Genomic DNA, 27,993 nt, shown 5'->3' with positions numbered 1-27,993 from the left:
AACTGAGCTCACAGTCCATTGTTCATTCAGTGAACTACTCAGTTTATTTTGGGCCTCAGAAATGCTCACTCTGTTTGTACATCACTGTCAGCAATAGACTCATTCTGCTGTGTGGACAGGAACACATGTGACATCACTTCCTGTTTGTTTGTGACTGAAGAAGTTTACAAGGAATCATTTAGAAGAGTTTCAAACATCAACTGATTGAATCCATGAATCTGAAAACGTGTTTGTGAGTGAAAGAGACAGACATGTACAGACTGAACTATCTGTTCAACAGTCAGAGTGTTTCTGTAACAGGAGACACTCTTTACACTCCACTCAGCACAGGGACACTGAGCCACCAGGAAACAAGGAACTGAACCTAAACCCAGGATAAAGAGTTTGAGTGAATGTGGTGTTGAAGGTGTGGAGGTGGATCAGAGTGTCAGAGGAGACTCTGTAGAAGGACAGAGTGCCAGCAGGACAGTCCACATACACTGCTGCTCTGTTAGAGACAGAGGAGGAGGAGGAGGAGGAGGAGGAGATGGATGTGTAGCTGTTATTGTGAAGGACAGACTGAGGACCATTATAGCAGTACAGACTCCAGGACTGATCATTGTTTCCAAACAAACAGTCATAACTGCCTCCTTTCCTTCTGATGCTTCTGTAACTCACTGATATATAAACGCTTCCTCTCCACTCGACCTCCCAGTAACAGCGACCAGTCAGACCATTTCTACACAGCAGCTGAGGATAAACATCATCAAATCTGTCTGGATGATCAGGATATGACTGAACCTCCTCCACACGTGTCACCTTCCTGTTGTTGTCAGACAGTTGGAGCTTTGTGTTCACTGTGTTTGTGTCGATTGTGAGTTGACAGGAATCTGATGGAGAGAACAAACACAATCCAGCTGCAGTTATTGATCCATCATCTGTTCATTGATTGACACTTTGATGATGACTCCTGACATGATGAAGATGGTTGAATGTGTGCTGCTTTGTTTTCATGAATCCCATTAAAAACACACTTACACTTCCTCAGACCTGGTCTCAACCATCGGACTCCAGCAGGCTCCACCCTGAAAGGAGGAGGGGGGTCAGAGCAGCACAGTCAGCATGCACACATGGACATTACATGGCTCTCACACACACACTGTTACACACTGAGCTCAAAGCTCGGCTCCACTGTTTTATTCAAAGAAATCTACATTTATTTATCAGCACATTTAAAAACAGCTTGAGCCAAAGTGCTGCACAGAGTAGAGAGAAAATAGGAAACATACACAGTAATGACTATAAAGACTGGTCAGGATTGAAAGCTACAGAGTACAAATGTGTTTCCAACCGGCTTTTAAAAATGTCCAGTGTTGGTGACGACCTGATGTGAAGGGCGACTGTTCCAGAGTTTGGCTGCAGCCATCGATAAAGCTCACCTCTGTTTTTACGTCTAGTTCTGGTCAGAAGCTGCTTATCTGCAGACCTGAGGGCTCCACTTGGATTCTTTTGTTAAAGAGAGATAAGATGGAGCCAATCCATTCACAGATTTAAAGACAACCAGATCTGGAAGTGGATTCTACCACGTACTGGTAACCAGTGGAAAAAGCTGGTGATGGGTCGTCTAGCACAGACCCACCGCTGGAACCAGACAATTGATGAGGGAGAGAACTGTGACAGCGCCGTTCCTTCACTTGACCTCAGTCGCTCTCGTCTGCTCCCTCGTAACACTGCTCTTTATTGAGCTTACATGAATATGCACAAGTTCATTATGACGTCTTACACAGGTATGAACAAAGAGTACCAGTCTGTGCATAGTGTAGGTGTGTGTGTGTGTGTCTGTGTGTGTGTGTGTGTGTGTGTGTGTGTCTGTGTGTGTGTGTGTCTGTGTCTGTGTGTGTGTGTGTGTGTGTGTCTGTGTCTGTGTGTGCGTGTGTGTCTGTGTGCATGTCTGTGTGTGTGTGTGTCTGTGTCTGTGTGTGTGTGTGTGTGTGTGTGTGTCTGTGTCTGTGTGTGTGTCTGTGTGTGTGTGTGTGTGTGTGTGTCTGTGTGTGTGTGTGTGTGTGTGTGTGTGTGTGTGTGTGTGTGTGTGTGTGTGTGTGTGTGTGTTCCAGATGTGACCCTGTGACCCCAAAGCTGGTGCTAAGAGTCCAGTGGTCCCCCTAACAAAGGGCTCTTATACTTAACCAGACACAGAGTAGGTGTCCTCCTACACCAGGGGTCTCAAACTCGTGACCCGCGGGCCAATTGCGGCCCGCAGGACGATAGTTTTTGGCCCCACCTTAATATGAAAATGTAATGTTAGTTTGATAATGTATGACACTTTACAGTGTTGTGGGCGGAGCTGAATTAACCCACCAATCAGGGTGGGATATGGATCTCAGGGGACACCAGCCGGGCTTGATGCAAGCAGGGAAACATTTCTCAATGAGTCAAAGTTCCAGCAGCGTTGCCCTGGAGTGTTTCTTTCTTTCCTGTGCCTGGCTGGCTTCCTCCTTTCTATTGGGCAAACGCCGACATTCGCCCCAGCGCGCTGCGTTCACAACACTTCAAAAAAAGTTGTTTTTTTAAGTTGCTGCCCAGCGGGACATTATACGTATATAGATTTATACACACGTCAGTGGGATTTAAAGTTATTTTTCCACAGAGAGAGATCTCATATTAACTCTCACAGTGATGCGTAGGCGGCGGGATAAAAGAAAAGTCATGAACTCAATGCAGCCCAATTTAGTCTGCAGTCACATAGTGACACCTGTTCATCGGCAACAACAGTCCCCGGTAACCCGGACTAATTATAGGGTCGCACCGTAATTTGTGGCTCCATGTTTTTATTTGCATCACTGCGTTTGCATTGCAGCAAACATGAACATTACATATATTTCAATATAATGTAAAAGCAGTCAAAACAACTAACATCAGAAACAGCTGATGTTATTTGTTATATGTCACGGTGTCATTTCCGCTTCTTTCTCCTGTAACAACAGCCCGGCGCCGTGAGCAGTCGCCTGTTTTGCGCTCGCTATCCCTGCACTTTCTACCATCTGCAAACGCCACGGTGTTCGTGTCGTCATGAAAGACATGAACATCGAGCGTAAAAACAAAGGAGACTGCTACCGGCTTTTTATCTGCCGATCGCCGTGCTACGGTTGCAAGAAAAAGAAGCAGAAATGACGTTCTCTACGCGTTGAGATGTTCCCCGTCCGTCGGCTAAACGCTTGATTGAAACTTCAATGCGACAGTGACACCAAGTAGAATTATAAATGTCACATAGCCCCAAACATGTCTTTTTCAAAGCCTGCGGTGAAGAGAAAGGTTGGTGATGAGCACCGACAATTTCAGGAAAAGTGGGAAATGCAATATTTCTTTGTTGAGCACAGGGGCACCCCGACCTGTCTTATTTGCACAGAGAAAGTTGCGCTGCACAAGGAATACAATTTGAAACGTCATTACACAACTAGACATGCTGAGCTGGATGCAAAATACCAGGGAGACGAGAGAGCGAACCGGGTTGCCAGTCTTAAAACAGATCTACTGAGGCAGCAAGATTTCTCCAAGAAAGCAACCAAAGAGAATAATGCAGCAGTCGGAGCCACGTGGTTAGTGAGATGATTGCTAAAGCAGGGAAGCCATTCACAGAAGGTGCATTTGTCTAAAAGTGCATATTGCAGGCTGCAAATATAGTCTGTCCGGGAAAGAAAGGTCAGTTTAGCAACATCAGCCTTTCTGCCAACACCGCAGCAGATCGCATTTCTGACCTGTCAAGTGACATTTATGACCAACTGTGTGAGAAAGCCAAATGTTTCAGTGTATACTCAGTCGCTCTTGATGAGACCACAGACATCACCGACACTGCCCAGCTCCCAATGTATGTCCGTGGTGTTGATGACAGTTTTGAAGTGATGGAGGAGCTGCTCACAGTAATTCCAATGCATGGCCAGACCACCGCTCAGCAGATATTTACAAGCTGTGTGATGCCATTGAGAATGTTGGTTTGCCATGGAAGAGGTTTGTTGGAATAACAACAGATGGAGCGCCATCAATGACAGGGAGGAAACATGGACTGGTGGCACAAAACAAACTGGAAGAGGAAGGCGTGGAGGAGGCCATTGCTCTGCACTGCATCATCCATCAGCAGGTCCTTTGCAGCAAATGCCTGAAGTTTGACAATGTGATGTCTATTGTTGTGAAATGCATCAACCAAATCAGATCCAGGGGCTTAAAGCACCGAAGGTTCTGTGCTTTTTTAGAGGAAATGGAGTCAGAATATGGGGATGTGCTCGACTTCACTGAGGTACGTTGGCTCAGCAGGGGAAATGTATTAAAGAGACTTTTTGAGTTGAGAGCAGAAGTGAAGCCTTCATGGAGAAGGATGGAGTTAGTGTTCCTGTGCTAACTGATCCCAAATGGCTCATGGACTCAGCTTTTCTTGTTGATATGACACATGAGCTTAATGTACTGAACAAGACGTTACAAGGCCAGGGGCAACTTGTCAGTGCTGCCTATGACAACGTGAGAGCATTCTCCACAAAACTGGCGCTCTGGAAAGCTCAGCTCTCTCAGACAAACCTTTGCCATTTCCCAGCATGCAAGGCACTCGTGGATGCAGGCACACCATTCAGTGCTGACGAGTATGTTGATGTCATTTTGAGGCTACAGGAGGAATTTGATCACAGATTTGCTGACTTCAAGACACACAGAGCCACCTTTCACATTTTTGCGGACCCCTTCTCCTTTGATGTGCAAGATGCCCCTTCTGTGCTTCAAATGGAGCTCATTGAGCTGCAGTGCAACTCTGAACTCAAAGCAAAGTTCAGGGAGGTGAGTGGAAAAGCAGACAAGCTTGGACAATTTTTGAGAGACTTGAGCCCTAGTTTCCCTCGGCTTTCCCGAATGTTCAAGCGGACCATGTGCCTTTTTGGTAGCACATACTTGTGCCAAAAGCTCTTCTCCACTTTGAACTTCAATAAGTCCAAGTACAGGTCCAGACTTACGGATGATCATCTTCAAGACATACTGAGGGTCGCAACTGCTTCCTCCCTCAGGCCAAATCTGGCTCGGCTATGCGAGAGGAAACGCTGCCAGGTCTCTAGCAGCAAGGAGTAGGCAAGAGAAGCCATGTTCAGAAGAACAGTTCATTTTCTACAGTGTTCCATTCATGTTCAGAAGAAGGTTATAGAACTGTTAATACAGACATTTCAATCTAAACACAGCAGATATAGAAGACTGAAAGAAACACACAAGTTCACTGACTAAAAATATCTTATTATTATTTTATTTATGTATTACAGATTGATTGATTTTCTTATTAATTCTTAATTTGTTTATTCATTTTTCATATTTTGTGTTAAAAAATAAAAATAAAGAGATTTGAGAAGATTGGAATTTTTTAACCATGCCTTTCTTGTAGAAAACCTAATGTGGCCCAGCCTCACCCAGACTCTGCCTGCAGCGGCCCCCAGCTAAATTGAGTTTGAGACCTCTGTCCTACACCATAAATCAGTAAGAGAGGGTACGACCTCTCTCATGGCCCCAAGTGGTGTGTGCATGCCAGAGCACTCTGGAAGGCACACAGAGTCTTTACAGACTACTAAGGATCAAACCTCTATCATTATGCAATCGATTATACAACTCTAAGCATATATGAGTAAATATTTCTAAGCATAAATGACAATCAACAATATAAACCTTACAGCTGGTTTTAATAACAGAATTCATTTGTTTCTCAAACGAGAAAGAGCTATCGAGAAACACTCCTAAATCTTTAGTTCTGAACTTTTCCAGTGGGCCAAGGTCAACATTATCTGCTAATGCTAAATAGGCTGCCGTTATTAACTAATGCTAATTTGACATGAATTAGCATTATGCACTAATGCTAACACTTACTTTTTTTAAAAATGTGAGTAGCTAATGCTAACACTATTTCCCTTAACTTTATAACAATGTGAACGGCTAATGCTAACAGTCTTTTTCCTAGCATTATAACATCTGAGCTGCTAATGCTGAGTAGGCTGCCATTAGCACCTACGTCTAATTTAAGGCAAATACGCATTAGCAAATATTGCTTTATAACAATGTGAGCAGCTACTGCTAAATAGCATTAGCTAATAACAGCAGTCTAATTTAATGCAAGTTAGCCTCATTTGCATTACAACGATGTGAGGAGTTAACGCTAAGTATGCTGCCATTAGTGGCTAATTCTAATTAGGGGTGAATAAATATTACCAGCTAATGCTAATATCGTATTCTCTTCCCTTTTAACAATGTGAGCAGCTAGTGCTAGGTAGGCTGATGCTAGCAGCTAATGCTAAAGCTAATTTAATGTGAATTAGCATCACATTAGTGAGGAGTTAATGCTAAGTAGACTGCCATTAGCAGGTAATGCTAATTTTAGGTGAATAGGAATTGGCAGATAATGCTAATACCATATTTTCTTGCTTTATAACAATGTGACCAGCTAATGCTATGTAGGTTGCCGTTATTAGCTAATACTAATTTGAGGTGAATTAGCATTATCCCCTTATGCTAACAATGTTTTTTCTTACTTTTTAACAATACAAGTAGCTAATGTGAACACTTTTTTTTTTTATTGAATTCTAATTTTTCCCTTGCGATGTGAAGAGTTAATGCTAAATAGGATGCCATTAGTGGCTAATTCTAATTTTAGATGAGAAAGCATTAGAAGCTAATGCTAATACCATATTTTCTTGCTTTATATCAATATTTGTAGGTAATGCTAAGTACGTAGCCATTATTAGCTAATGCTAATTTAGGTGAATTAGCATTATCCACTAATGCTAACACTGTTTTTGCCAACTCTTTTCCCTTGCATTATAACAATATGAGCAGCTAATGCTAAGAAGGCTGCCATTATTAGGTAATGCTAATTATTATGTGTGTTAGCATTATCCGCTGCTGCTAGCAATGTTTTATCTTACCTTTTAACAATATCAGCAGCTAATGCTAACACTACTTTAATTTCAGTTAAACCTACTTAGCATTAATTAACTTCATTTAGCATTAAGAAGTTTTTGCTATAGGCTACCATTAGTGGCTAATGCTAATTTTAGGTAAATAGAAATTGGCAGCTAATGCTAATACCATATCTTGCCTTATAACAATGTGACCAGCTAATACTAAGCAGGTGCCATTATTAGCTAATACTAATTTGAGATGAATTAGCATTATCCGCTTATGCTAACAATGTTTTTTCTTACTTTTTAACAATACGCCATTAGTGGCTAATTCTAATTTTAGATGAAAAAGGATTAACAGCTAATGCTCATACTGTTTGCTTTGTAAGAATGACAGCAGCTAATGATATGAAGTCTACCGTTATTAACTAATGCTAATTTGATGAGAATTAGCATTATCCGATAATGGTAACTCTTTTCCCCTGCATTATAACAATGTCAGGAGTTAATGCTAAGTAGACTGCCATTAGGGGCTAACTCTAATTAGGGGTGAATAATTATTAGCAGCTAATACTAATACCGTTTTCTCTTTTTCCTTATAACAACTTGAGCAGCTAATGCTAATTTGATGCGAATTAGCATTATATTAGTGAGCAGTTAATGCTAAGTAGGCTGCCATTATTAACTAATACTACGTTGACGTGAATTAGCATTATGCGCTACTGCTAATACTGTTTTCTCTTACTTATTAAAAATGATAGTAGCTAATACTAATACTCTTTTCCGTTAGGTAACAACAAAGTGAGGAATTAATGCTAAGTTGGCTGCTTTTAGCGGCTTATTCTAATTAGGGGTGAATAATTATTAGCAGCAAATGCTAATACCGTTTTCTCTTTCCTTATAACAATATGAGCAGTTAATGCTAATTTGATGTAAATTAGCATTATATTAGTGAGGAGTTAATGCTAAGTAGGCTGCCATTAGCAGCTAAAGGTAATTTGAGGTGAATAAGCACTAGTAGCTAATGCCAATACCCTTTTCTCTTGTGTTATAATGATGTGAAACGTTAATATTGTTCTCAAACAACAGAATGAGAATGAAATATTGATTCTAACAGGGCCCATAAACAGCATTAGCTTAGCAGCATTAGCTTATCAGAGTCTCCATCATGGTCACACAAATCCTTAGCGGAGCAAAGTGGCCTACTTAGCAATAGCTGCTGTAGAAAGCAAAGGGAAAACAGTATTAGCATTAGCTGCTAAATGTGCACTTGAGAACAAATCTATTGTGAATTCAGCCGTGAATGTAGTGTTTCCAGTAAGCTTCCATTTCCAAATGTTAGCTGCTCCTGTCTGCCTCTTTGTCACACACACAGACTGAAATGATTCACAGCCTTGTTTCATCCTTCTGTCAGTGTCACTGACTGTCACTGTGACTGTGGACATACAGCATGGGAAACACACACATGGCTGATACTTGTATCTAAAGTTACAAAATGTTGTCTCTGTCCAAATATTACCTAACTGTAAGTCTACTTTTAATGAAACTCTCAACATGACTTATCAGTTATCATTAATGTTCCTGCAAACAGACTCCTTGAAGACCCCCTACATAAATATCCATGTACTATCCAGCTAGACTAGTGTGTCTGTCCCTGAAAATATTCCTGCATGTGTGATTGTTCATGTCTCATCTGCAGGAAACAAACAGGAAGTGAGTGAAAGACACAGGAAATGATTCCAGCTCTTCCTCCTCTATCAGACATTCTCTCCATACCTGAGAGTGTCCAGTCTCCAGCCTGGATCCTTCAGTCCAGCCGACAGAAGCTTCATTCCTGAGTCACCTGGATGATTGTAGCTCAGGTCCAGCTCTCTCAGATGGGAGGGGTTGGAGGTCAGAGCTGAGGCCAGAGAAGTACAGCCTTCCTCTGTGATCAGACAGCCTGACAGACTGCAGACACACAAAACAACAATCCATCTGTTATCCATCTCTATAGCAGCATAACTAAGTGATGGTTCAGGGTCACCTGATCCAGCTCTAACTATAAGTTTTATCAAAAAGGAAAGTTTGAAGCTGATCTTCAAAGTAGAGAGGGTGTCTGTCTCCTGAACTCAAACTGGGAGCTGCTTCCACACCCAGTCCAACATAGCCAGGCTTTCTTTGCTGCTTTGACAAAACCTCAAATCCCAGTCAGAGATGGTGAGCATCATCACAGTGATGATCATTTCTCTGTAACCCAGGCTTTCTGCTTCAGGATCTGTGCACGCTCACAGAACAAGGAGACCTTTAAACATCATTTCACTAAATGGATGGACTGAGCTCAGCCTACAGATGAACTGGATAAATAAAGATTTGACCTCAGTGTGCTCAGTGTTCCTGTCTATTCCTAACATATTCCTAACATGATAGCTGCACTTTAGAGCTCTAAAACTGGAACTGACACATATTTAAACTCCACATGTTACTCAGTACATTCAGTTCTGACACTCGCCCACAGTCCAACAAAGGAAACATGGAGATCACATCAGTTTGTCACCAAAGTCTAATTATTCCAGAGGGCAGTGTTGATACAACTAAAGTTATTTTTAAGCAAAGTTGAGTTTTTTATCGTCGGAGTACTTCAAGTCTGAAGTATCATTTAAATGCATTACACGCTGTTGATGGCAGCAAACAAACCACCCAAACAAACAGAGGTGGGAGGCTTGGGCAGACTACGTAGATTCAGCTAGTGGGAGGAGTCAAGATAAACCAAAGAAAGACAAGCTAACAGACGCCACAGTGAAGTGAGTAGCTACAAACTGCAGGCCAATTAGTGTTGTTGAAGAAGTCGGTCTGAGGAACGTTCTTAGGATCAACAAATGACGGCATGTATGAGCCTCCCTCAAGACGCACCATCACAAGAAGAACACATGAGCTGTAGAAAAAGGAGAGACTATGAAAGCCACGGCGTTACAACGTGCACCAGCTGTTGGTCTCTCTGGAGACTACTGGGCGTGGCTGGGTAACCATGGTTACTTGGGAGTTACAGTACATGATATTAATGAAGAGTGGGAGCTGCGTTCTATAGCAAACAATTTGTTATGAGGTAATCAGCTGATCTTAGTTTAACCGGAAGCCCTTCACAATAATTGCAATGCCTTTATTTTGTACAACTACCATCAGTTCGTCTGTACTGATGGTAACTTAAAGTCACACTAATGTCGTTTAGTTTCTATAGTTTATGTAGTGGAAGTATACTACAGTACTCTGATCACTGATAGGATAGATTTATGTAGATATACACCTTTGTGTTTAACATTACTGCATTATAGTACTGTGATCTTTGACCTTATATATGGTTATGTTAGCTATACTGACGTATGCATATAACTGGATATGTATCTTATCTATTCATCTTATTTGTCATGTATTTGTATTGTGTACTTCCTTTTTGTAAGAAACCACACACGTGATCACAGCCACAAGAATCAATCAGTGAAAGAATAAAGTGCCTCAAACCAAACCTTAAGCTCCTTATTCCACACGCTGGGCCTTCAGTGGTGCTCTGGCTGACACACCAGAGTGACTGGAGTGCTAAAGAGTGAATCGGACACACCAGTGTAATCCCTGATATCTCCACTACATTTAATCGTCCTTCAGCCTGTGGCTGCAGTTAGCTGGTCTGCTAGTTAGCTGGTGTGCTAGTTAGCCAGTGTGCTATTTAGCCGGTTCGCTAGTCAGCTGGTGTGCTAGTTAGCTGGTATGCTAGTTAGCCGGTTCGCTAGTCGGCTGGTGTACTAGTTAGCCAGTGTGCTAGTTAGCCGGTTCGCTAGTTAGCTGGTCTGCTACTTAGCTGGTTTGCTAGATAGCCGGTGTGCTAGTTAGCTGGTGTGCTAATTAGCAGAAATGTGACTTTACAGCTCGGCCTCACTCACTGACATTAGTCAGATATGACTGAATCTATATCACACTTAAAGCTTTCTGTAAATGAAAGGCTCAGTGAAAACGAGGCACTTCAGTCAATTTTAAAACACACACTCTGAATATAACCTGATCCAGACCAGGTTATAGGTTCAGCATCAGTAACCACGGTGATGTAGCCAGGTAAACACTTATGCATTTATGCTCACAATCACTCCAGTTAACCCAGCATGCATGTTTTTGGACTGTGGGAGGAAGCAGAGAACCTGAAGACAACCTACACAGGCCACACTATCACCCTTATTTACAGAATTATAATTTAATTGGGTGATAAAGTAAAGAAAATAAATATTTTAATAAAAAAATATTCATAAATGAACTATTATTCAAGTAAGTAAGTAGAATATATTTATATAGCACATAATCTCGTTTGTATAGAAATGTCTTCATCTGCTTTTTCAAAGAGTCAGTGGAGTCTAGACAGCATAAAGATAACAGCAGGGAGTTCCACAGCCTTGGTGCCTGAAAAGCTCGATCCCCACGTGTGTTGAACCGAGTCTGTGGGACCAATAGTGACCTCTGACCTAAAGACCTAAGTATGAAGCATGAGGTTTCAACAGGTCAGAGATGCACTGAGGAGCTTCACCATGTACAGCTCTAAAAGTTATGAGTATAATGTTAAAATGAACCCTAAAATTTAGTGGCAACCAATGAAAAGAAGCCAAAACTGGAGTAATGTGTGACCTCTTGTTTGTGCCAGTTAAAAGTCTCGCCGCAGCATTCTGTACAGTGTGAAGCTCCAGAGCTGATTTGTTGAGACAAGTAAAAAGACCATTACAATACTCCAAGTGAGTAGAGATAAAAGCATGAAGAATCATCTCAAGTTCTGCCTTTGACACCAGTCTGAGTTTAGAAATGTTTCTTGGATGATAAAAACAGTTTTGAAACAGTTGTTTAGAGAGTTTCTCAAGCAACATTGAACTGTCGAAAATAACACCTAAGTTTCTGAGACTCGATTTAATGGAAGGACCTAAAAACTGATCTGCTGCCTAATTTCTGAAGACATGTGATCAGGAGCAATGATCAAAGTTTCTGTTTTATCCGTATTAAACTGGAGAAAGTTGAAGTTTCACAATTATTTGATTCCTGAAAGACAATTATTTAAACAAGAAAATGTATCAAACTGAGAATCTTTGAAAGAACAGTATAACTTAATGTCTGAATGTCATCAGCGTAGAGATGATAAGAAATATTATTGTAATATCTGATAATTTGGCCTAGAGCAGGGGTGGGGAACTCCAGGCCTCGAGGGCCGGTGTCCTGCAGGTTTTAGGTCTAACCCTGGGTCAGCACACCTGAATCAAATTCATTACCAGGCCTCTGGAGAACCTCAGGACGTGTTGAGGAGGAATTTAACCATTTAAATCAGATGTGATGGATCAAGGAAACATCTAAAAACTGCAGGACACCAGCCCTCGAGGCCTGGCGTTTGTCACCTGTGGCCTAGAGGACGTATATAAACCAAAAAGAGAATCGGGCCTAAAACAGATCCTTGAGGTACCCCAGAAGGCAGAACGGATGTTTCAGACAACACATGATTCATACAGACAGTCAAAGATCTCTCAGATACAGTAGATACGACAAACCATTTTAAAGCAACACCAGTAATCCTGAACAAGTCCTTCAGCCTATTTATCATGATGCTGTGATCAACAGTATCAAAAGCAGAGGAGACATCCAACTCAGTGCACTCTCCAGAGTCTGCTGCCATCAGAATGTCACCACACACTTTAAGTTAAGCCATCTCAGTGGAGGACAGTTTACAGAAACCAGACTGGAAAATGTCCAGAACACTGTTTTTCTCCAGAAAGTCGTTAAGTTGTTCTGCAACTGTTTTTTCCACGTTCGTTCAATGATTCATTACAATCAGATTTAGTATAGACTGGTACACGAGGAATATCAGGAGAGACAATTTTCATAATTGTATCAAACAATACTTTGGTTCTTTTCTGAAGCCATTAGATTTGAAAACTATTCAGTTCCAGCTTTTTTATCATGTTGTTAAGTGAGGATATTGATTCCTTGAGATGTACTCGATGAACCTCAAGCTTGGAAGCCTTCCATAAACGTTCTAACTTGACAGAATATCTCTTGAAATTTTGAGTATTTTCATTTATCCAGGGATAGAAATTTGAAGAATGGACAACACTTTGCTTCAGAGGTGCCGCTGTGTCTAAATAAAATGGACAAAGTGTTGTCTCCAGGAGTTTAGCTGATTTAGAGTGGCCAGGTACGGTGGGTGTGCTCCGGTTAAAGAACACGGAGGCAGACTTCCAAATTCAGGTGATTTATTCGGTCTGTAGTGAGGATACAGTCACCTGACCTAAACCCAGTGGAGATGGTTTGGGATCAGTGTTGGGCAAGTGACTTTGAACAAGTAATTATAGTTAGTAGTTACCAAGAAGTAACTAGTAACTATTAGAGATGGACCGATCCGATATTACGTATCGGTATCGGTCCGATACTGACCTAAATTACTGGATCGGATATCGGAGAAAAATAAAAAATGTAATCCGATCCATTAAATATCACGAAAGCACCTCACAAAACTTGCAACACGCCGTAACTCACCTCAGAACGTTAGCACGTCGGAGCAGTATGCATCACGTGATAGAGCAGCTGTGGCATGCGGGACCTGTCGGTGGTCTGGATAGCATTTGGAGCTTCGCTAGCAACCCGGCATTTCATCTCCGACAAAGTTATCCCGAGAGAAGTAAAGCAAGTGTGTAAGTCCATCTCTGAATGTTTGTAAAGCATTCCTGCGTTAAGCTTAACAAACGACTGCCTCTTCTTGCTGCTACTTCAATCATGAAACTGCTTAATGATCAGCTGATCGGCTTTTCTGTCTCGAGTCCGTCTCTCTTGTTTGTTTTTGGCCCACTTTGCACCAGAAAGAGGAAACCAGTGGCTGAACAACAGCAGCACGTTTAAGCTTGATAAGCTGTTGTTACAATTTATTTAATATTACTTTCTACACCAGGATCTTTTTCTACGTAGCTGACGCTGGTAACTGTGCAGGGGCGGATCTAGCAAAGTTTAGTCAGGGGGGCCGATAGGGCATGAACAGGGAAAAGGGGGCACAAAGACATACTTTTCTTTCTTATTCTCATTTAAAATGTCGAGCTTTTAATAAATAATTATCTGACACCCAAAGTTTTAATTTGATGTAAAATGAATAGAAGTCAATTACTGTATATAGTGACTATTAAGTCTAATATATATACCCTAGTAAGCTATAGTACTTTTTACTTTGGGAAGGTACCATCTGTGCAGTCTGCAATTTTGTTGAAGAAAGATGTTGAATCTATTTAATATTTCTTGAAAAATAATTGATTTCTGTGCATTTTTTTCCACACTGCATCAAATTAAGGTTGATTACGTCGATTAAGCATCATGAGGTGGAGCGTGAGGGGTGGTTCCCCTATTTTTTATTTATTTATTTTTGTTGTTGCTGGGAGTTGGAACCCTATTAGTTAGGTTGCTTAATATTTACGCTAAGTACTCTTTAAAATACCAGAATAGGGAGGATGGTGTAGGTTTAAGTTTATTAGATTGATCAGTGTTGCTGAACTATGAAATATTTTTTTTGCATACAGGTATAACAGAATAGCTTTAGTGTAGTTGTTGTTTTAAACTTTAGTATGAACTTATACAAAATGCAGCAAGATATTTAAAAAAACAGTTTTGTTGATTAAAAAACACTATATCGGATTCATATCGGTATCGGCAGATATCCAAATTTATGATATCGGTATCGGACATAAAAAAGTGGTATCGTGCCATCTCTAGTAACTATACTACTAACTATAGTTAACTCTACGTAGTTACTTAGAGTTAAAATATTGTAAGTCAGTTACTAAAAGTAATTAATTACTTGAAAAGTAACTATTGCGTTACTTTAAAAAAAATGTTCAACCCTCTGGGGTCCAGGGTATAATTGGCCATTTTTAACTACTTTTGATTTGACCTCTATATTCCACCTTTAAAAACTATTTACTTTGCCTGTTTGGTATCATTCTTTTCAGCACAACCTCACGTGTCTGAATTTACAGTTATGTTTTCATTTTGACATACTGTATTAACACAATTGACCTAAAATCAGACAAAAAACAATATGAGTAGAAAAAGTTATATTTTTTACTGTTACAACCACAAACATGTTTAATAAATCATTAACTTGAAATCTAATAATTTTAATATTTTAATAATATTTTAATAATAATAATAATAATAATAATAATAATGGATTGCATTTATATAGCGCTTTTCGGGCCTTAAAGTGCTTTACAATGCCACTATTCATTCACTCTCACATTCACACACTGGTGGAGGCAACTACAGTTGTAGCCACAGCTGCCCTGGGGCAGACTGACGGAAGCGAGGCTGCCATATCGCACCATCGGCCCCTCTGGCCATCACCAGTAGGCGCTAGGTGAAGTGTCTTGCCCAAAGACACAATGACCGAGACTGTCCGAGCCGGGGCTCGAACCGGCAACCTTCCGGTTACAAGACGAACACCCTTAAAATCCTATACACAAGGTTTGCAAACAACCATTTTGTTATTTGTAACAATTTACCTTTTACCTTGATTTTTTAAAAATAACTATTTCAAACTATTTACAGAACAATCAGCTGTTCTGCATTAAATAAGATGCCACAAATTATTTGTGCCACTCCAAAAAAATAATTTCTGTCCACCATAAAGGAGAACATCACAGCCTGATACCTGCAGGTCTGACAGCAGCAGGTGTATCACTGCTGTTTCTACCTGGAGACACCGTTTACACTGTAATCTGCATTTGCTGGTTTTGTGGCAGCACCTGTAACAATTCCATTCAGTTCAACTCTATTTATATAGTGCCAAATCACAACAGTCGCCTCAGGGCACTTAACATTCAGCAATTGCCTCATTGTTCTGACAGACAACATAAAACTATCCACTACACTACACACTAACTTTTTTTGTTCTTTTTTCCCCTACACACTAACTACACAACACAACATACTATGCACACACTCCAAATACGCTAAACGTCACAAATCTCTCACATCTCACACCGTCACTCCTAAAACTTCCCCCTCTTCCTAAACAACCAAATGTCATGTTGCTATATCATTTTTTTGATTGGTCGACATGGTTCATTTTTCCACCAACAGGAAAGGGATGATTTGGGGTTTTTTTTGCTCATAAGCAGAGAGTGCTTGCTGTGCTGTCCTTAGACAGTAAAAGTGACGAGACTATTGAGGAAAAAAACGCTGCGTATATATTGTTTATCATGACTCTGGTTTTATGTGACCTATCAACACAATTTAAAAACTGGTATATGTCACCTTGTTGCTTTGTAATCTTGAAGTGGTCATGTGATTGGCTTACCATGAATACTTTATTCTTCCTCAGCCAAACAGCAGCACTCATGCGATTGTTTTGCCCCCTTAGCTCCAGGTGTTGTGCCAAAAAGTGATCGTCTGCCAGAAAGTGATCGCTGTCCGCGGGAGTGCATGCAGCTGCTTAACCCTTTAAAGCCGGTCAGAGTGGGCACACTCTGTTTTGCGTAACATAATATTCCAGAAACACGCTTTGCCGATCCGATCAGCTGTTTGTAACACTTCCTACTTTGGAATTGACATCAGCGTGAACTATCGCATATCCGCCATGACCTGCCCAAAACCGGAAGTGATGTCATTTTTGCAGAAATGTATTTTTTACCATCATGGCCTCATAACCCTATACTAGTGTTTTTTAAAGTTATGTTTGACTTTCTGACTTTCTGTGTTGTTTCTGGGATGCTTAGGACTCATATTGCACTGCTGGAAATAGTTTATTTTGATGCATATGCTGCTTTTTTGCAAATTTGCACTATAATATTTATTTTCGTTTTTCCTGCAGTGTATAGAAATTAGTGTATTTCAAAAATAAAACTATGAAGACACTCAAAATAAATTTCATGTGGTGGGAAACTATTTTGTGCAACTTTTTTGTATTTACAGTTTTGAGGGATAAGCCTCTTAAATTTCTCTAACTAGAAATATATGTTAAAAAACAAAAACGATTTTCAATTTTTTTTTAGTTTATTGCACTTTTTGCAATTTATGTAATTACTATGCACTTAATGCATGCATATTATTAAAATTTAGGCTGTAATGGTTGTATTGATGTAGAGCAACTTGAAATGCTCCCAAAAATGGCTCCACAGCATGTAAAAATATAATATAAGCTGTGGCGGACTTGGTTCTATGGTAAGTCTTAAAGGGTTAAAGCTGTAGCGCCCAGATTACTTATAGCTACTTCCATGCAGCTGATATAAGATTGGTTGTTGAAAAATAGTAACGCAACCGCACCGAATCCAATTCAGGATTTTGATTTCCATCACACTTCCACTGGATGCCCAGCTGCTCTCCTATTATGTGATTATCATCAACACAGAAATGGAGGATAAGACCGCGGTTCTGGGGGTTGGGAAGCTCATCTTGTAACCAGAAGGTTGCCAGTAGGATCTCTCTGTCTTGGTCGTTGTGTTCTTGGAACACAAGACACTTCAGTATGTAGTTAGTACCGGGCGACTCCCCTCCCCCACATCGGCACCAGAACCCTGTATTATCTACAGGGTAAGAATGCCTGTTTTATCAAACTATGGCCATTACTACTGTGATCATTTGCAGCCCAGTGTGCTGCTCTCTCTGCTGGGATGAACCACTGGAGCTCACCCAGTCATCCCTTTCTTTCTCTCAAGAAGAAGTGAAATAAATGTATTTATTATGTTACGAGTCTAATATTCTTTAAATCAAACTGTAATGAATAAATCAAGCAAGAAGATTTGGTGGCTCCAAGTGTTGTAGAAGAAAAGATAAACATCTCATTTTGAGAAATCAGCCTTTAAAATTAAGTACTGTGAATAAAAAACAAACAGCAAACCAATCGGTAGTCGCCAATTACTTTTGAAAGTAATTCAGAGTCCAATTATCCACTCAAATGTAAATAAAAGTTCACTTGACAGCTGTATAAAGGTTACCTGTTTATACAATAATATAAGTCACATTTCAAATGATCATCTGTGGAAAAGTTTGAATCCTGACCTGAGAGTTTCCACTGCACACTGTGAACTCTTTAGTCCAGCAGACAGAAGCTTCACTCCTGAATCCTGCAGGTCAGAGTTACTCAGGTCCAGCTCTCTCAGACTGGAGGACTGGGAGCTGAGGACTGAGGACAGAGCTTCACAGCTTCTCTCTGACAGGTTACAGCCACTCAGTCTGAAAAATAAAAGACAGTCATACAACAAATACTCATGTTGAGTTTGTTAATACATTTCACAACATTAAATCTTGACTTTCTATTTTTAGAGGAAACATAAACATACTAAGAAACAACATCATATGTATGAACTTAAATAATTGAATAATTCTAACAACAAACTGTTTTCTGATCTGACCTCAGAGTATTCCGTTTACAGTTTAAACGTTGTAGTCCAGCAGACAGAAGCTTCACTCCTGAATCCTGTAGCATTCTGATACTCAGGTCCAGCTCTGTCAGACTAGAGGACTGCGAGCTGAGAACTGAGGACAGAGCTTCACAGTTTTCCTCTGAGAGTTCACAGATGTTAAGTCTGAAGATAAAAACATGAATAAAGATTGTTGTTAAAGTGTAATCAGGGTGCAATAGCTTATTGTCTTGTGCTGAGCAGGTTAGTATAAGTTCACTTTAACTTATAAATGAAAAAAAATGCTATGGAACAAGGATAACTGGATAAAGTTTACCTTTACTGGTTAAATTATTGATTATTTTTGTTAGTTGATATAAACAAAACCAAACATCAAACATATAAACAAACAGAACTAAACAGAATACAAATTGATCTGACCTCAGAATATTCAGTTTGGCGTGTGGACTCTCCACTGCAGCAGACAGAAGCTTTACTGCTGAAGCTTTCAGGCTGTCGGTACTCAGGTCCAGCTCTCTCAGACTACAGGACTGGGAGCTGACCACTGACAACAAATTTTCACAGCCTTCCTCTGAGATGTTACAGCTGCTCAGTCTGGGAGAGAAAGGGAAAAAACAAAACAAAACAAAAAATATATGTGATCAAATGAAATTTGTTTATATGTTAAACCTTTTAAAAAAAAACAAAAAAAACCAACCTATGACACTATGAGTGCTACCAGTCCAGTGCACACGATTGGTACCTTGATGGTACCTTGCTCAGGGGTACCATCAAGGTAGCTGTTCGGTGGATTCGACCCCTGACCTTATGATCATGGGGCGACCACTCTACCTACTGAGCTAATAATTCTGTGTACACTATCATACAATATTAACTAAAATAATTATTTTAGAAAATCTTACTAATTCAGTAATTGTTATGCTATTTAACTGTGAGTAACACTGGATTTTAAACACTAGCTGTATAAAACTCCTCCTGTTAAAGGTGTGTATAAAGGAGATGAGCTGAAATGCAGACTTCATGGAGAATGTTTGCTGTCAGGATATATCAAAGACAAAGCAGAGATCCATCCAGTCTCTTCCACTAAGCCCACAGAGGGAAAGACAACCATTCTCACACACACACCTGCATGAAGTTTAGATCACCAGGTAATCTAACTGCATGTCTGTGGACAGTGGGAAGAAACTGTAGAGGACCCAGAGAGAACCCACTGTAATTCTGTGGGAACACTGGTTATGGAAGCCTTACAGTTAGATATGAATACTGTCAAGAAACAGGACCTGAGTGGCAATTTCAATTATGAAGCCCAAGTTCTCCTCCTTGAATCGCTACCTTATCGTGGTGGAGGGGTTTGTGTGTCCCAGGGATCCCAGGGGCTATGTTGTCTGGGGGCTTTTGCCCCCTGGTAGGGTCTCCCATGGCAAATTGGTCCTGGGTGAGGGACCAGACAAAGAGCGATTCAGAAGACCCTTATGAAAAGGATATCGAGAGAACAGTTTACCAGGGCCCCCCCCTGGAGCCAGGCCCGGGGAGGGTGCCCGAGGGCGAGCGTCTGGTGGCCGGGCCTTAGTCCATGGGGCCCGGCCGGGCACAGCCCGAAGAGGAGACATGGGCCCATCCTCCCGCAGGCCCACCACCCGCAGGAGGCGCCATAGGGGTCGGGTGCATTGTGTGCCGGGTGGCGGCCAGGAGCGGAGGCCCTGGTGGACTGACCCCCAGCTGCCAAGACTGGCAATAGGGACATGGAATGTCACCTCTCTGGTGGGGAAGGAGCCTGAGTTAGTGCGTGAGGTTGAGAGGTACCGGCTAGATATAGTCGGGCTTACCTCTACGCATGGCTTGGGCTCTGGAACCAGTCTCCTGGAGAGGGGCTGGACTCTGTCTCAGTCTGGAGTTGCCCCTGGTGAGAGGCGGCGGGCTGGGTGGGTATTCTAATATCCCCTCGGCTTGCTGCCGGTACGTTGGGGATTTTCCCGGTGGACGAGAGGGTTTGTTCCCTGCGCCTTAGGGTCGGGGAACGGGTCCTGACTGTCATCTGCGCTTATGCGCCGAGTGGCAGTTCAGAGTTCCTAGAGTCCCTGGAGGGGGGGGGGGGGGGGGGGTGCTGGAAGGTGCTCCACCTGGAGACTCTGTTGTCCTGCTGGGAGACTTCAATGCTCACGTGGGTAACGACAGCGAGACCTGGAGGGGCTTGATTGGGAGGAACGGCCTCCCTGATCTGAACCCGAGCGGTGCTTTGTTATTGGACTTCTGTGCTAATCACAGTTTGGCCATAATGAACACCCTGTTCGAACATAAGAGTGTCCATAAGTGCACGTGGCACCAGGACGCTCTAGGCCGTAGGTCGATGATCGATTTTGTAATCGTATCACCAGACCTGCGACCATATGTTCTGGACACTCGGGTAAAGAGAGGGGCTGAGCTGTCAACTGATCACCACCTGGTGGTGCTCTACCTGCACTGTGTATAGTGCTGGCGGAGCGCTGCTGACGTCGACTGAGAAAATTGTTAGGCGGTGGAAGGAATACTTCGAGGACCTCCTTAATCCCACTGACACGTCTTCCGAGGAGGAAGCAAAGTCTGGGGATGAGGGGAATGACCCGCCAATTTCCGGGGGCGAGGTCACTGAAGCAGTTAAACAACTCCTTGGTGGCAGAGCCCCTGGTGTTGATGAGGTCCGCCCCGAGTTCCTGAAGGCTTTGGACGTTGTAGGGCTGTCCTGGTTGACACGCCTCTGCAATGTTGCATGGTGATCAGGGGCAGTACCTGTGGACTGGCAGACCGGGGTGGTGGTCCCCATCTTTAAGAAGGGGGACCGGAGGGTGTGTTCCAACTACAGGGGTATCACACTCCTCAGCCTCCCTGGGAAAGTCTATGCCAGGGTGCTGGAAAGGAGAGTTCGTCCGCTAGTCGAACCTCGGATACAGGAGGAACAATGCGGTTTTCGTCCTGGTCGCGGAACACTGGACCAGCTCTTTATCCTCTCGAGGATACTTGATGGTGCATGGGAGTTTGCCCAACCAGTCTACATGTGTTTTGTGGACTTGGAGAAGGCATTCGACCATGTCCCTCGGGGTGTCCTGTGGGAGGTGTTGCGGGAGTATGGGGTGTCTGGCCCATTGCTACGGGCCATTCGATCCCGATACAACCATTGCAAGAGCTTGGTTCGCATTGCCGGCAATAAGTCGGACTCGTTCCCGGTGGGTGATGGGCTCCGCCAGGGCTGCCCTTTGTCTCCGGTTCTGTTCATAATTTTTATGGGCAGGATTTCTAGGCGCAGCCAAGTGGCGGAGGGCTTTCGCTTTGGTGGCCTCAGAATCTCATCTCTGATTTTTGCGGATGATGTGGTTCTGTTGGCTTCATCGGGTGAGGGCCTCCAGCTCGCACTGGAACGGTTCGCAGCCGAGTGTGAAGCAGCGGGAATGAGGATCAGCACCTCCAAATCTGAGGCCATGGTTCTCAGCCGGAAAAGGGTGGAGTGCCCACTCTGGGTCGGAGATGAGTTCCTGCCCCAAGTGGAGGAGTTCAAGTATCTCGGGGTCTTGTTCGCGAGTGATGGGAGAAGGGAGCCGGAGATCGACAGACGGATTGGGGCTGCAGCTGCAGTAATGCGGATGCTGCACCGGTCCGTCGTGGTGAAGAGGGAGCTGAGTGTAAAAGCGAAGCTCTCAATTTACCGGTCGATCTACGTCCCTACCCTCACCTATGGCCACGAGCTGTGGGTAGTGACCGAAAGAACGAGATCGCGGATACAAGCGGCAGAAATGAGCTTCCTCCGAAGGGTGGCTGGCCTCTCCCTTAGAGATAGGGTGGGAAGTTCGGCCATCCGGGAGGGGCTCAGAGTAGAGCCGCTGCTGCTCCACATCGAAAGGAGCCAGCTGAGGTGGTTCGGGCATCTGACAAGGATACCCCCTGGGCGCCTCCTGGGTGAGGTGTTCCAGGCATGTCCCACCAGGAGGAGGCCCCGGGGCAGACCCAGGACACGCTGGAGAGATTATATCTCTCGGCTGGCCTGGGAACGCCTTGGTATTCCCCCGGATAAGCTGGAGGAGGTGGCTGGGGAGAGGGAGGTCTGGGCCTCTTTGCTTAGGCTGCTGCCCCCGCGACCCGGCCTCAGATAAAGCGGATGAAGATGGATGGATGGATGGAAGCCCAAGTTTTCCCTCCATCCTGGATGAAAACAGGACAGTCACAGCAGAGATTTATAATAAAAAAGGGAGAGTGTGCACTGAAAATGAGATAAAAAACAAACTGCTGGATTTGGAGACGTGAACAAGCTGACGATAATAAACCTGTCAGAGGGGCTGAAGGATCAGAGCTCATGTTCTTATTGGCTGGGCCTGGATTGTACTTTGATAAGAGATATAGACAAAAATGTGTCAGAAATACTGACACGGCCTGCTGGACTGAAAAAATATTTACTGAGTGAATGATAATCATTTAATTCACTATTTTTATGTTTTTTAACTGTTCTTTGAACTCAGCATTTCTGATTTATTTCCCATGGTTTTAAGATTTTTATCGATTATAAGATTTTAAGCAATGAGTTCATGTTTACTCACAGAGCTTTGTTGGAGGCTTTGACCACTGGCAGCATTCTCAGAAGAGCCTCCTCTGAAGCAGAATATTTCTTAAAGTCAAACTCATCCAGATCTTCTTCTGATGACAGTAACATGAAGGTCAGAGCTGAGCACTGAGCAGGAGACAGTTTACCTGTGGAGAGACTTCCTGAAGTCCTGTATTGTTGGATCTCCTCCACTAGAGAACGATCATTCAGTTCATTCAGACAGTGGATCAGATTGATGCTTTTCTCTGCAGACAGATTCTCACTGAGCTTCTTCTTGATGTACTGGACTGTTTCCTGATTGGTCTGTGAGCTACTTCCTGTTTGTGTCATCAGACCTCGTAGGAGAGTCTGATTGGTCTGCAGTGAAAGACCCAGGAGGAAGCGGAGGAACAAGTCCAGGTGTCCATTTGGACTCTGTAAGGCCTTGTTCACAGCACTCTGGTGAAAAGATTCTTTTTGGTTTAAAAAGCTAAAACTCTTGGAGGTTATTTGTTTCTGTTCAAGAAGATTTTTTCCAGAGTTGCTGAAGGTCAGATGGACATGAAGAGCAGCCAGAAACTCCTGAACACTCAGATGGATGAAGCAGAACACCTTGTCCTGGTACAGTCCTCTCTCCTCTTTAAAGATCTGTGTGAACACTCCTGAGTACACTGAGGCTGCTCTGATATCAATGCCACACTCTGTCAGGTCTGATTCATAGAAGATCAGGTTTCCTTTCTGCAGCTGATCAAAAGCCAGTTTTCCCAGAGACTCCATCATCTTCCTGCTCTCTGGACTCCAGTGTGGATCTGTCTCAGCTCCTCCATCATACTTGACCTTCTTCACTTTGGCCTGAACCACCAGGAAGTGGATGTACATCTCAGTCAGGGTCTTGGGCAGCTGTCCTCCCTCTCTGGTTTCCAGCACATCCTCCAGAACTGTAGCAGTGATCCAGCAGAAGACTGGGATGTGACACATGATGTGGAGGCTTCGTGATGTCTTGATGTGGGAGATGATGCTGCTGGCCTGCTTCTTATCTCTGAATCTCTTCCTGAAGTACTCCTCCTTCTGTGGGTCAGTGAACCCTCTGACCTCTGTCACCATGCCAACACAGTCAGGAGGGATCTGATTGGCTGCTGCAGGTCGTGTGGTTATCCAGAGGCGAGCAGAGGGAAGCAGTTTCCCCCTGATGAGGTTTATCAGCAGCACATCCACTGAGGTGGACTTTCTAGGGTCAGTTAGGATTGTAGTTTTGTGGAAGTCCAGAGGAAGTCGACACTCATCCAGACCATCAAAGATGAACACAACCTGGAAGTCTTCAAAGCTGCAGATTCCTGCTTCTTTGGTTTCAGTAAAGAAGTGATGAACAAGTCCCACCAAGCTGAACTTTTCCTCTTTCAGCACATTCAGCTCTCTGAAAGTGAATGGAAATATGAACTGGATGTCCTGGTTGGCTTTGTCTTCAGCCCAGTCCAGGCTGTATTTCTGTGTTAAGACCGTTTTCCCAATGCCAGCCACTCCCTTTGTCAGCACTGTTCTGATTGGTTCATCTCTTCCAGGTGAGGCTTTAAAGATGTCTTCTTGTCTGATGGTTGTTTCTGGTCTGTCTGGTTTCCTGGATGCTGTTTCAATCTGTCTGACCTCATGTTCATCATTGACCTCTGCAGTCCCTCCCTCTGTGATGTAGAGCTCTGTGTAGATCTGATTCAGGAGGGTTGGGTTTCCTGCTTTAGCGATGCCCTCAAACACACGCTGGAACTTCTTCTTCAGGGTGGATTTAAGGTTACGATGACAAACAGCAGCTGGAAGTTCTGAATAATAATAATAAAAATACAACTTTAACAATCATATTTTACAAAATGCTGATGACAATTTCTGACCCACTGAGAAATGACTGAACACACTGGTGTCACAAGTGTCTCATTTATCCAGCAGCTTAAATCTTTAGATAAATCCTCTTACGTCTCTGCAGACGGTCAGCCAGCTCCTCCTGCTTCATTCTCCTCAGGAAGTCCACTGTGATCTTCACAAATGCCTCTCTGCTGTTTCTCCTCTGCTCATCATCCTCCCTCTGAAACTCCAAGCACTGGGGCTTATTTGGATTCAGAGCCTTCTGGATCTTCTTCAGCTCGTTCTTCACAAAAGTGATGATGTTGTCCTCCAGCAGCTGGAACAGAATATTTATGAATGACCCACCACTCTGAACTTTAGTCCACACAACATCCACTTCTTTACGATCAAGGGGCATATCATCCACGAACTCTTCACCAATTATAGGTTTGACTTTATCTGATTAACTGAGACTTTGTCCACAACTCCATGATCCCAAAGCGTTGATGCTGTTCATATGAATGCAGCGATTTCAGTGGGAGAAACATTTCACTGGTGTTCAGAGCTGAACTACCAACAGGTTGATGATCAAAGCCAGAAACTTGGAGATGTTTCAGGTGACTGAGTTGATCGTACAGACAACTGGTCTTAAAGGTTCACTCTGTTTACACATACAGATCAGTATTTAAGGTTTGACTCTCATCATCCACTGGGGCACAAACTGGGCGTCATCAGGACACAACAACACAGAACAAACACCATCCCCACAGACACAGCAGCCAGCGAAGCAGAAGAACTTCACATCAAGAAGGTCCCGAGTAAATGTGAACGCTGGTTTGAGGGCGGAGTCAAGGAGGCCATTTATGTGAAAAGGAAAGACCATCTCTGAATGGAGGAGGGGCCTAAGGGTACAACTGTCACCATCTTACATGCTGTGATTGCAGCCATTCCCCAGCTCTCTGTGAACTGGACTCATGACCATTGATCAACAACCATTGATCAATGGTCCTGACAATATGCGTACCAATGATCAATGAACTGACCTCCCAGCCCATTGTTCCTTCAGTGGGCTGGTTTCAGTCATACAAATGTCCTGTTTATGAGATTGAAACCTGCAGTCAGCTGAGACTGAAGAAGTCACCTGATGATGATGAAACGTTTCTCCCACTGAAAACATCCAGATGAACAGAATCAAGCTTTTTGGGATTTACGTACCTGGATGATTGAGCATCAAGACACAACTCTGTGACTTTTCTCAGATGAATCAATCCTCTCCTCCAGCTTTACATCTACCAGCCCTGTGGCGCTGCCCAGGGACAATAATCTATGTGAGAGGTGGAAAGTCATACAGGTGTCTGCTCCTGCCTTCAGTTATTTTATCTACTGTGTGTCAACTGGCTGAACCTCCTCCAACTGTCTACTGTCTCCCTAAACTCAACAATGACTTAGTGAGCTATCCATTCTCTGACCAAAGACATCCTGCTGCAGGAGGTTAACATAGCAGCCAATGATGATCCCACTCACTGTGAACAACACATTTGGACCTGATTTGCTGCTCTGGTTTACACGTGAACTTCCACTGCTGCTGTCACCAACTTGAGAGGCTCTACAGAAAAACTGGACTTGTCCATAAAAATCATAAACTACATTACAAGGACAGCATTGCTCAATCAACTCTAATTACTACTGACATGTTATCTCTTCTAACTAAGGTACAGACACTCAAACTTGCTGCTTTCAGTGAGAAGTCAAATGTCTGAATATGAGCTGGAAGCTGCTGAGAGTCCTCCTCCTTCCCGTGGGGTTTACTTTCTCTACTACTTTCACTATAAACACGCCCCTTTCATGCACCTGCAGAGGGCCACCAGCAGATGGAGCTGTCTTAAACAAATCCACTTGGATAGTTAGCTGTAGATGATTTTCTCAGTATGATTGTAGGACTTTGAGTTATTCTTTAGATTTATTTAAACTCTTATATTGTGCACAAGTGTTGAGCGACCCATAATTTCTCTGTACTTTTCATAAGAGCAGCCAGACTTTCAGCTGGTTTTTCTTTTTTTAAGAGCTCAAAGATATTGAAGAAACAGTTATTCAGCTTCATTCCCACTGATCTCGACTACAAACTGTTTCACTTTGGTTTCTGTTTAAAGCCTCGATGTTTAAAACGTTTCCCTGTGATCACATTTGCACCGTCTGATTTCAAAGTTTGTTTTCTTTTGGTCGTTTAGTCCACTTGGTGTTCTGAAAGGGACCTATAAATAAATGCATTATTATTAATAATAAAGTAGTTGTTGTACATGTACAGACCATAAATATGGAGTCCAGCTGTGTTTGATGCTGCTGGGCAGACTGACCACTGGGAACCTCTGAGCTCTGCTGGTCCACTCTGTGGAAGAACCATGAAGGATTAGATCAACACAGGATAAAGATCCAGGAGTTTCTGCTCAAATAACTTCATCTGAATCAAGTCTGTCAAGTTTTAGACTCTCAGATTCTGAAGATATATTTTCTGTTTTCTATGAACTTTCTTTCATCAGTGATGGAAGTGATGATGCTGCAGAAGCTCAGAGGAAACTTTGAGAAAACTGTGATGAACCATCAACTAATGGTCTCAGGAGGCCAAAGGTCCCTGAATGTAACTGTGCAGTAGATTCATCGAGTGTTTGAAACCTGACCACTTCCACATGTTTTCATTCTAACACAAGAAGTCCTTTTCTCATTGCTTTGATTTGAGTTTTCATTTGAGTTTTCTGAGTCTCGTATTTGGAGTCGAGTCTAATCAATGATCTGACAGAAGAACATTAAAAAGGAGTTACCAGTGCTGTCAAAATTAACATGTAGGGTTAGGGGTTCATCTGTTATCATGATTAACATGATAAAAACCTTTAACACGACACATCTGGAGAGCAGAACGACTCAAAATCCCTGAAATGTTTCTATCAACGCACTTCGAGCAGTTTGTCCGAGTAGAGTTACCTTTGCACACGTGCAGATGTGCAGCACATCTGTTAGTGACGGCAGCTGAACCAATCAGCTCAATATGGAAGATGACAAACACACACTGACCTCCCAATGGAAAGTTTGAGTATTAAAAAAATAACAAGACGGACCAGCCGACCAACATGAAGGATTCTGCACATCGTGACAGAAGGAATTTTCTTGTCACCGAAGCACTTCCAGCTTAAAATATCACAACAATGCAAAGCACTGATGACACAACTGCCAAGTGGACAAACTGCAGACCTGTTAGTGTTGTTAATGACATAGTTTTGGTTCCTCGTGTCAAAGACTTGAAGAAGAGTGACAGAGAGTGTTAGACTGCTGCAGGATC

General features: G+C 42.8%; 2 protein-coding genes across 2 annotated transcripts in view; both read right to left on the bottom strand.

Moving 5' to 3' along the window:
* Window positions 1-27,993, bottom strand: part of LOC309702163 (uncharacterized protein) — an 854,297-nt gene that overhangs the window by 811,366 nt on the left and 14,938 nt on the right. The window lies entirely within an intron of this gene.
* LOC309696978 (neoverrucotoxin subunit alpha-like) lies at window positions 2-19,057 on the bottom strand (the record flags this gene model as incomplete). The annotated part of the gene is made up of 5 exons (XM_082518540.1): window positions 2-869; window positions 1,018-1,064; window positions 8,667-8,840; window positions 17,925-18,098; window positions 19,029-19,057. The coding sequence occupies 5 exons, from the start codon at window positions 19,055-19,057 to the stop codon at window positions 322-324; spliced, it is 972 nt and encodes a 323-aa protein (XP_082374666.1). The 3' UTR covers window positions 2-321.

The sequence above is a fragment of the Aulonocara stuartgranti genome, assembly GCF_965226115.1.
Source record: "Aulonocara stuartgranti genome assembly, chromosome: 3".
NCBI lineage: Eukaryota > Metazoa > Chordata > Actinopteri > Cichliformes > Cichlidae > Aulonocara > Aulonocara stuartgranti.
The sequence above is the reverse complement of the archived record's forward strand: the minus strand, read 5'-3'. Positions and strand labels throughout refer to the sequence as shown.